Source organism: Piliocolobus tephrosceles, chromosome 19 (genome assembly GCF_002776525.5).
Source record: "Piliocolobus tephrosceles isolate RC106 chromosome 19, ASM277652v3, whole genome shotgun sequence".
NCBI lineage: Eukaryota > Metazoa > Chordata > Mammalia > Primates > Cercopithecidae > Piliocolobus > Piliocolobus tephrosceles.
In genome coordinates this window covers 6,448,015-6,458,724 of record NC_045452.1, presented here as the reverse complement: position 1 = coordinate 6,458,724, position 10,710 = coordinate 6,448,015, and the positions used below count along the sequence as shown (strand labels likewise).

At 49.3% G+C, this 10,710-nt stretch overlaps 1 protein-coding gene and 1 pseudogene across 1 annotated transcript; both read left to right on the top strand.

The window, feature by feature from the left end:
- Positions 1-3,278: 3,278 nt before the first annotated feature.
- Positions 3,279-10,388, top strand: LOC113219921 (radial spoke head 14 homolog). The gene is made up of 3 exons (XM_026448223.1): positions 3,279-3,534; positions 4,807-4,909; positions 10,145-10,388. The coding sequence occupies exons 1-3, from the start codon at positions 3,336-3,338 to the stop codon at positions 10,386-10,388; spliced, it is 546 nt and encodes a 181-aa protein (XP_026304008.1). The 5' UTR covers positions 3,279-3,335.
- On the top strand, positions 6,222-6,287 carry LOC111530544 (annotated as a pseudogene).
- Positions 10,389-10,710: the final 322 nt, after the last annotated feature.

Sequence of the window (10,710 nt, the reverse complement as noted above, 5' to 3'; positions counted from 1 at the left end):
GGCTATTTTCTTGCCCTGGTACAGTGAGGGTACCCCTCCTAGAGGAATCTTTATGGCTTCCTGAATGCAGAAAGAAGCATATCTGTTTGCCTTTTCTTGTATCTTTTTAAAAAAATTATATTTATTTATTGATTTATTTTAGAGTTGAGGTCTCACTCTGTCACCCAGGCTGGGGTGCAGTAGTGTGATCATATCTCACTGTAACCTCAAACTCTTTGGTTCAGGCAATTCTCCCCCTTCAGCCTCCCAAAGTGCTGGGATTACAGGTATGAGCCACTGCGTCTGGCCCAGCTAGCCCTTTCTGAGGCTACTATTTTTCCAATGTTGTCAACTCAAAATGGTCAATATACCAATCCAGCATATTTTGGGATGGCGCATACTTCACTCCTTCAGGAAGAAGGAAGGTTTCATGGAAGAAGTGTTCACCAAGTTGCATCCTGAAGGACAAAGAGGTAATAATTAGTGTTACAGGGCACTCAGGCTTCAGGAACGAGGTGGCATTTGAGGGATTAAGAGAGAGTCTAGCCTGTCTGGAGGAGGCCATCACCCAGGGACTTCAGCACTAGGCTAGGAGTTTGGATTCAGCCCTGAGACCAGTGGGGAGCCATGGAGAGTTTTATGCAGGTGGTGGCTGGGTCTGGCTTGCTTTTGAGAACAGCCACACCGGCCAGCAGTGTGTTGGGTCCACTGCAGGAGCTAACCTTTGTCATTACCAGGAGGTCAGCCTGCAGAGCAAGGGGCATGGGCAGGGCTAGGCGGTACTGAGATCAGGCCTGTGTAATTTGGGGGAAACTGGCTGAGCGCAGTGGCCCACGCCTGTAATCCTAGCATTTTGGGAGGCCGAGGCGGGTGGATCACCTGAGGTCAGGAGTTCGAGACCAGCCTGGCCAAACCATGGTGAAACCCTGTCTCTACTAAAAATACAAAAATTAGCCGGGTGTGGTGGCGGGCACCTATAATTCCAGCTACTTGGGAGGCTTAGGCAGGAGAATCACTTGCACCCGGGTCGGGGGAGTGCGTGGCGAGGAGTAGAGCGGAGGTTGCAGCCAAGATCGCGCCACTGCACTCCAGCCTGGGCGAAAGAGCGAAACTCCGTCAAAAAAAGAAAATTGGAGAAACAACTGAACTGCTCTGAGATTCTTGTCCCTAAACTAGATGTTGCCATCTTATGAATTTACTCTGAGGATCAGAGGCGTGCAAAGTACCCAGTACAGAGAAGGGCGTAAATAAGTCACTTCCCTTCCCTTCTGTACTTTGAACAAAGCTGAGCTGCCTTTGGTCCCCACAGCAACCCTGTAAATGATCCGGCTTTGCAGCCGGCCGCGGCCTTGGGCTGTTTGCGCCTGCGCAGTGGGCGCTGAGTATGTAGACAGAGGCACTGGGGACGCTACCGGAGTCGCCTGGCAACGATGTCGCCTGGCAACTGAATAGGTTGGCCACTGGCACGCGCTACTGGAAGCAGAAAGGGCTGCGGAGGCAGGTGAGGCGACGGCGGTGGGCTAGGGGCCCGGGAACGGGGAGCCCAGTGACCCACCCAGTCCCATTCACACAGGGCCCTGTCCCCACACTCAAAATCACGCACTTTCGTCTCCGGCCGGACTCTCCCAGCCCGCGCCCCTTCTCCAGCGCCCACCATTCCTGCGAGGGGAGCTCAACTCAAACATGGCCACCTCCCTCCCAGCCCGGCCCCCACTTCTACTGTTGTCATCTGGTGTCCCGCGTGAGCATCTGGCTTACCTTTTACTGGAGTAGATTCCTACAGGCCTGGGGCCTGTCCATTCTACTAACCATGATAACAACCATAGTAATAACCACAGCCAACATATCTGAAGCCCTGTATGACAGGCTTACCTGTACTCGTTAATATGACAATTCTGGGAGGCAGGGAAGGAGGTACTGTTATCATCTCTCCTTTGAAGCTGCAGAAAGACACAGATAGAGGAAGAAATTTGCCAAGGGTCACCCATGGCCTGAATCTGGAGCCAGTTCTTAACTACTAACCTACACTGCCCATAGTTGCTGAAAGTGTGTGTGTGTGTGTGTGTGTGTCTGTAATAAAAGTAAATCACCTTTTTTTTTTTTTTTCTTTTTTGAGACGGAGTCTTGCTTTGTTGCCAGGCTGGAGTGCAGTGTTGCGATCTTGGCTCACTGGAACCTCCCCCTCCCGGGTTCAAGCGATTCTCCTGCCTCAGCCTCTTGAGTAGCTGGGACTACAGGCACATGCCACCACGCCCAGCTAATTTTTGTATTTTTAGTAGAGACGGGGTTTCAGCATGTTGACCAGGATGGTCTCGATCTCTTGACCTTGTGATCCGCTCGCCTTGGGCCTCCTAAAGTGTTGGGATTACAGGTGTGAGCCCCCGCGCCTGGCCATAAATCACCTTTTTTATTTTATTGTATTTTTATTTTTATTTATTTATCTTTTTTGAGACAGAATCTCGCTCTGTCGCCCAGGCTGGAGTACAGTAGCGCGATCTTGGCTCACTGCAACCTCTGCCTCCTGGACTCAGGCCATTCTCCTGCCTCAGCCTCCCGAGCAGCTGGGACTACAGGCGCCCACTGCCACGCCTGGCTAGTTTTTTTGTATTTTTAGTAGAGACGGGGTTTCACCATGTTTGCCAGGATGGTTTCTATCTCCTGACCTCGTGATCCGCTCGCCTCAGCCTCCCAAAGTGCTGGGATTACAGGCTTGAGCCACCGCGCCCGGCCCATAAATCACCTTTTAATGTTAATTCCTTTTCATGAATGTGTCAGAAGCATCTGAATATGGGTTCCTGGCAGTGAATGAGCTAGACCCAGATTTCAACATTTGCTCCTAGTCTTGCAACTTTCACAGCCTCCAGTAAGCTTCTTGGCCAGAACCTCAGTTTCCTCATTTGTAAAATATGGATAAAACAAGCCCCCTCCTTATAGGGTAGTTGAGTTGGATACTACTTATTGCTGGCACAAGATAAGCACTAAACAGAGTGACCATCTTGGAGTTTGCTTGTTTGGTTTGTTTTGTCCTTTAATGCCTTTGACTGAAGATCCAGATGAAAGTATCAGTGGTTTCTTCTGTGAAGCACTATTGTGTGTGGGGGGGCTCTGGAGTTTGCAGTTTGGGCTGCTACTTACCTTCACTGGGACTTTGAGCAAATCTCTTCATTGCTGTCAGCCTCAGTTTGCTCATCTGTAAAATGAAAGTAAAAATACCCATTTGCCTGCCCTCACAGTTTGGAGGATCAAATGAGAAGTAGCTTCTAAATCATAGTAGAAATAATGACAGCTTTTTGCTTTCTTTCAGTGAGTGGTTTCTGCAGAACTTCATTTGGAAAGGCCTCTGTAGTTGGGGAAAGATGGCCCATTCCCAGAACTCCATGGAGTTTCCTGTTAACATCAATGCTACCCAGATTACCACTGCCTATGGCCATCGGGCCCTGCCCAAGCTGAAGGAGGAGCTGCAGTCAGAGGACCTCCAGACGAGGCAGAAAGCCCTCATGGCCCTGTGTGACCTCATGCATGACCCCGAGTGTATCTACAAGGCCATGAGCATAGGTGAGCATGACACAGTACAGGTTACCATGACTGGGGTCCTAGCATGGCTTCGGACACTGGGTAGAACTTCAGTAATAAGGGTTGCTATTGTTTGAAACTGACTCCAGGCCAGTTCCACTATAGGCGCAGTGCCCAAGTTCTTTTTAAAAAATATTTGTTTATTGAGGCAGAGTCTTGCCATCTCCCAGGCTGGAGTGCAGTGGCAGAATCATAGCTCATTGTAACCTTGAAATCTTGGGCTCAAGAGATCCTCCTGCTTCAGCTTCCTGAGTAACTAGGACTACAAGCATGTACCACCATGCCTGACTAATTTTTAAATTTTTTTTAATAAACAAGATCTTGCCATGTTGCCCAGGCTGTTCTTGAACTCTTGGCCTCAACTGATTCTCCCAGGTCAGCCTCCAAAGTTTTGGGATTATAGGTGTGAGCCACCACACCCAGCCTGGCTTATCTTAATCCTCAGAAAGGCCACCTACAAGGGAGAGTCCATTCTCAACCCAGAGATAAAAAAAGCATGGTTCAGAGAAGGATTGTAAGTCTAGGTTTGCCCAATAAATAAATAAAGCTGAATTTGTATTTATTTATTTATTATTATTTTTTGAGATGGAATCTCCCTCTGTTGCCCCGGCTGGAGTGCAATGGCACTATCATGGCTCACTGAAAACTCCGCCTCTTGGGTTCAAGTGATTCTCCTGCCTCAGCCTCCTGAGTAGCTGGGACTACAGGCACCTGCCATCATGCCTGGCTAATTTTTGTATTTTTGTAGAGATGGGGTTTCACCATGTTGGCCAGGCTGGACTTGAGCTCCGGACCTCAGGTGATCTGCTTGCCTCAGCCTCCCAAAGTGCTGGGATTACAGGCATGAGCCACCATGCCCAGACAAAGCTGGATTTTTATTGGCTAAATCTGGCATCCCTAGGTATAACCCACTCAAGGTCATGTGACTAGTTTGACACAGTGTTGTAATTTGACCCCATATCTCTCCTGGGGTCAAAGAAATGACAAAGCCCATTTTCTTAATCTCATGGCAGACTTTGTGAGAAGGCACTGGTAGGAAGTGTGCAGGGAGAATCACAAGGAGGGTTGGATGAGACATGAGCCTCTTCAGTGACTCCGAAATGCTGCATAACCAACATGATTCCTCAGTGCCCCAAAGCAGCAGAACCTCTGGTACATTCCTGTCCCAACTGGCCCACTTATTGACTTCTGGGTTAGTTGGTTTCTGAGACTGGCAAACATTCAAGGGTTTGTTTGTTTGTTTGTTTGTTGTAGGCTGTATGGAGAACCTGAAAGTTTTGCTGAAGGATAGCAACAGCATGGTGCGGATAAAGACCACTGAGGTGCTCTACATCACGGCGAGCCATAGCGTGGGCAGGTGGGATGCTGTTCTGGAAACCAGTGTGACGCTTGCCAGCCGCACTTCTCCCCTGGGTGGATGATGCCCTTGAGCTGCGTAGAGTGCTCTGGAGTTTTGTCTGCAGCACTAGTTTTTAGAGGGGCTTCTATTTAGCCAGAGCAGGACTCTGTGGGGTGGTTTGGGTTGCCTCTGTGTGGATCTTATGGGACCCTCTGTTCCAGACTAATTTTTATTTATTTTATGTTAGTTCTGAGCTCTGAGCTCTCTCTCTCTCTCTGTCTCTCTCTCTCTTTCTTTTTCTTTTCTTTCTTTTTTGAGACAGTCTTTCACTCAGTCGCCCAGGCTGGAGTACAGTGGCACCATCTCAGCTCACTGCAGCCTCTGCCTCTCCGGGTTCAAGCAATTCTTGTGCCTCAGCCTCCCGAGTAGCTGGGACTACAGGCATGTGTCATCACGCTCAGCTAATTTTTGTATTTTTAGCAGAGACAGGTTTCACCATGTTGGCCAGCCTGGTTTCGAACTCCTGGCCTCAAGTGATCTGCCTGCTTCGGCCTCCCAAAATGCTGGGATTACAGGCGTGAGACACTGCACCCAGCGGAGTTTCCCACTTTCAAGGTGGGAAGAAAGTTCAGATCTTACCTCTGCAACAATTTCGCCATTTCTTAGCTTTTTACAGAGAGCCCAGTGCCCCAACCCAGATCCCCACAGGGCCTGTGGCTTTGGCTCCTGTCCCTGTGAAGGTGGTAAAATAACAGCGTCAAAGTGCGTATCTGGTCTGGGCTGGTGGCCTCACTTCCTGTTCATGATGACTGGGTTCTTGGTTTCTGGCACCTGCAAGTGTCCTTTTCCTGTGTAAGTACAGCTTCAGTTTTTCTTTTTTTTTTTTTGAGGTGGGGTCTTGCTCTGTCACCCAGGCTGGAGTGCAGTGACACGATCTCGGCTCACTGCAAGCTCCGCCTCCTGGGTTCACGCCATTCTCCTGCCTCGGCCTCCCGAGTAGCTGGGACTACAGGCGCCCGCCACCACGCCCGGCTAATTTTTTGTATTTTTAGTAGAGACGGGGTTTCATCATGTTAGCCAGGATGGTCTCGATCTCCTGACCTCATGATCCACCCATCTCGACCTCCCAAAGTGCTGGGATTACAGGCGTGAGCCACCGCACCTGACCAGCACAGCTTCACATTTTACACTTAAAAAAGATTTCATAGAGTATTTTAGTTAGGTGTTGGGGCAGCAGGGTGGACGTGGTTGGAGGGGCTTTCCCACATCATCTTGGCTCACCCTCTTCACCAGTGATCAATAGTTTTACTTTGTATTAGAAACAACACCCCAGTGTTAACAGCTCTTTTAGAATTTGTTTAGGAGGTTTTCTGGTTTTCACTGGAACTTCTCCCCACCAGCCCGGTCCCCACCCCCCAAAAATACAGAACCCCACATCACAAACACCCCCCAAGCCCTGGCCCAGGTCTTTTGGATAAAGCGGCCACTGCCCAGTGTGCACAGGCCCAGAAAGAAGAAAAGACAAGAAAGGCAAGGTGCTGACTGCCTTGGGGGTTGTTTGGTGTAAACAGGTAGCCATTCAGAGAGGCTTCAAATCATTTCAGGAGTGCCAGGACATCTCACAAAACCCAAAGTCACTCAGCCCTGCCAGTCCTCAAGCTCTCATTGCCTTGGTGGCTGATCCTGAGTGTACCCCTGGCCTTGTGTGAACCGTATGTGTGTGTATGTGGAGGTGGTGCCATGGCTAGCACCTTAATTCACATGCTTTGTACCAAAAAGGGCAGGCTGGCACTGCAGACAGACTGGCGAAGTCAGGGCACAAGCCCCAGCCTTTTGGGGGTCCCCCTCTTTCCTGCTCTGTGATCTGGGCAACACTCCTGATCCCAGCCTCACTCTGCAGATCTTAGATGACCCAGGCAAGGTACTTTAAAAGGTTAGGGGCATGCAGAATCAAGTCACCTTTCCTGCTGTTTTTTTTTTCCTCCACTTTTCTGGACCTGATATGGACATTAGATAGTAACCCCCAGTGAGGGGGGACGGATGCTGAGAGGACAAGTCCTTGAAACCTGAGCAATTATTAGGTTAGTGCAAAAGTAATTGCGGTTTTGCAATTAAAAGTAATGGCAAAAACCACGATTACTTTTACATCAACCTACTTATAACGAATGATAGTAAGGATTTGTTTAGCAGAACCTGGAGTGCCTAAGCCAGGGGTCCTGGCTGTGCCCACATTAGCAAAGCAGGAAGACGTGAAGTGACCATCCCTGACCAAGGACCTGATAAGGGCCTGGCCCATGCACTCCTTCAGCGTTCTCAGAAATGTGGCCAACTTCTAAATTTCCCTTGAGGTCAGTGGTGATCTTTTTTTTTTTTTTTTTTTTTTTAAGACGGAGTCTCGCTCTGTCCCCCAGGCTGTAGTGCAGTGGCCGGATCTCAGCTCACTGCAAGTTCCGCCTCCTGGGTTCACGCCATTCTCCTGCCTCAGCGTCCCGAGTAGCTGGGACTACAGGCGCCCGCGACCACGCTCAGCTAATTTTTTGTACTTTTTAGTAGAGGCGGGGTTTCACTGTGTTAGCCACGATGGTCTCAATCTACTGACCTCGTGATCCGCCTGCCTCAGCCTCCCAAAGTGCTGGGATTACAGGCGTGAGCCACCGCGCCCTGCCACACAACTGACTTTCAAAGCACGGGAGACATGGAGTGAGTGACTAGGCACTGACCAAGGAGGCCCCCACAGTCAGGGAAGACCCCTGCAACTTGTGTGTCCCACGGTGACTTTCTTCTTCCAGAACGATTCAAAACACATGATAAGTAAAATTGTGACCAGTGCTGCAGTGGCACAGCTGGTTGGGCACTTCCTATGGACACTTGGCTGAAGGGCTTGCACATGCATTCTCATTCATTCCTGGACCCAGCCCTGACAGATGTCACCTCAGAAGGCCTCTTTCAGATGCATTCAGGCCCAACAGTCAGTTGGTTAATCAAAAGAAATGATTACAAAGCAAGGAACTGAAGACATGGTTTCCTTTAAATCGTTCATTTTAACCCAAAACACATATGATAAGGCATTAGGCATTCACCAATCCCCATGTGGGACCCAGGCTTTTTGTTGAATATGAGACCACTGGTTGGTGTTTCCTATCATATATATATATGTATTTTTTTCTTTTTTTAATTTTTTTTTTTTTTGAGACGGAGTCTGTCTCTGTCGCCCAGGCTGGAGCGCAGTGGCCGGATCTCAGCTCACTGCAAGCTCTGCCTCCCAGGTTCACGCCATTCTCCTGCCTCAGCCTCCCCAGTAGCTGGGACTATAGGCGCCCGCCATCTCGCCCGGCTAGTTTCTTGTATTTTTTGGTAGAGACGGGGTTTCACCGTGTTAGCCAGGATGGTTTCGATCTCCTGACCTCGTGATCCACCCGTCTCGGCCTCCCAAAGTGCTGGGATTACAGGCTTGAGCCACTGCGCCCAGCCTTAATTTTTTTTAAATTTTTTTTTTTGAGACGGAGTCTTGCTCTGTCGCCCAGGCTGGAGTGCAGTGGCTGTATCTCAGCTCACTGCAAGCTCTGCCTCCCGGGTTTACACCATTCTCCTACCTCAGCCTCCCTAGTAGCTGGGACTACAGGCGCCTGCCAACTCGCTCGGCTAGTTTTTTTGCATTTTTTAGTAGAGACGGGGTTTCACTGTGTTAGCCAGGATGGTCTCGATCTCCTGACCTTGTGATCCGCCCGTCTCGGCCTCCCAGAGTGCTGGGATTACAGGCTTGAGCCACTGTGCCCGGCCTTTTTTTTTTCTTAAATCATACTCATAACATCATCTGATTTGCAGCTTTGGTTTCTTTAAAGTAGAGCAAGAACTCAAAGACATGAATGAAATAGTCTGCATGCAAAACCCTTCTAGAATATTTTTATTTTTTTAAGAGATAAGATCTAGCTCTGTCATCCATGCTGGATTTTAGTGGCACAATCCTAGTTCACTGCAGCCTCAAACTCCTAGGTTCAAATGATCCTCCTACCTTAGCCGACTGAGTAGCTGGGAACACAGGCACATACCACCAAGTCTGGCTGAACTTTTAACATTTTAGGTAGGGATGAGGTCTCACCATGTTGCCCAGGCTGATCTTGAACTCCTAGTCCAAGTGATTCTCCTACTTTAGTCTCCCAAAGCACTGGGATTAGGTGTGAGCCATCTAGAATCTTTTACAATCACCTCTTTTTTTTTGTCTTTCTTGAGACAGTCTCATTCTATCACCCAGGCTGGAGTGCAGTGGTGTAATCGCAGCTCACTGCAACCTCTACTTCCTGGGCTCAAGTGATTCTTGTGCCTCAGCCTTCTGAGTAGCTGGGATTACAGGCATGTGCCACCACGTCTGGCTGATTTTTTAGTAGAGATGGGGTTTTGCCATGTTGGTTAGGCTGGTCTCGAACTCCTGACCTCAAGTGATCTATCTACCTCGGCCTCCCAAGGTGCTGGGATTACAAGTGTGAGGCACCGCACCTGACCAATCATCTCTCTCTCTCTTTTTTTTTTTTTTTTGAGGCTCAATTTTGAGTCCTTTCAAAGCATTCAACTTTTTCTCATAAGAAAATTTGAGGCCAGGCGCGGTGGCTCACGCCTGTAATCCCAGCACTTTGGGAGGCCGAGAAGGGTGGATCATGAGGTCAGGAGATCGAGAGTATCCTGGCTAACACGGTGAAACTCCGTCTCTACTAAAAATACAAAAAAAACTAGCCGGGTGCGGTGGCGGGCGCCTGTAGTCCCAGCTACATGGGAGGCTGAGGCAGGAGAATGGTGTGAACCCGGGAGGTGGAGCTTGCAGTGAGTGGAGATCACGCCACTGCACTCCAGCCTGGGCGACAGAGCAAGACTCCGTCTCAAAATAAATAAATAAATAAATAAATAAATAAAAAGAAAATTTGAAAAAGAAAACCCTCTTCGCATCTAATTGACTTGCCTAATATTTACTGAACTTGTATAATGATAATGACAAGCATAATTGGTGTACATAGATGTGGCGGCAAGGGAGACCAGAAGAACAAGGGGCCAAGGTGGGCTGGGCCTGCTGAGCTCGCTCCCCTGGAGGTTCAGGTGAGATGGGTCATGCACCTGTAGCCTTTGTCTGCTCCCACAAAGCCAGAGGAATGTGGTCTACCCCAGATAGAATGGATCAGATTCTAGCAGGGACCCTGATCCTTCATATTTGAGCCTCTTAGGGCATGGTCTCACTTACGTCACTATCCACCCTCCCTTCCCCAGATACGCCTTTCTAGAGCACGACATCATCCTTGCCCTGTCCTTCCTGCTGAATGACCTCAGCCCAGTCTGCCGGGGGAACCTGTACAAGGCATACATGCAGCTGGTCCAGGTGCCTAGAGGTAGGCTCGCGTCCTGCACACAGATCTGCTGGGCACTCAAGTTGTCCATCGGTCTCCTCTCCAGGTCACATATGTACCAGGGTGTAGATCATCAACTTTTTATTAAGTTACAACATACATATTAGAAAAGTACATATCCGCTGGGTGCGATGGCTCACGCCTGTAATCCCAGCACTTTGGGGGGCCAAGGCAGGCAGATCATGAGGTCAGGAGTTCGACACCAGCCTGGCCAATATGGTAAAACCTTGTCTCTACTAAAAACACAAAAATTATCCAGGTATGGTGGTGTGCACCTGTAGTCCCAGCTACTCAAGAGGCTGAGGCAGAAGAATTGCTTGAACCTGGGAGGCAGAGGTTGCAGTGAGCCAAGATCATGCCATTGCACTCTAGCCCAGGGGACAGTGCAAGACTCTGTCTCAAGACAAAAAAAAAAGAAAAAGAAGGCCG

What these genes read in the sequence shown, in the direction of transcription:
- LOC113219921 (XM_026448223.1), top strand. Translation starts at nt 3,336, where the DNA reads ATGGCCCATTCCCAGAACTCCATGGAGTTTCCTGTTAACATCAATGCT. An exon ending in CTACAAGGCCATGAGCATAG is followed by an intron (nt 3,535 to 4,806) that starts GTGAGCATGACA and finishes TGTTTGTTGTAG; the next exon opens with GCTGTATGGAGAACCTGAAA. An exon ending in GCGAGCCATAGCGTGGGCAG is followed by an intron (nt 4,910 to 10,144) that starts GTGGGATGCTGT and finishes TCCCTTCCCCAG; the next exon opens with ATACGCCTTTCTAGAGCACG.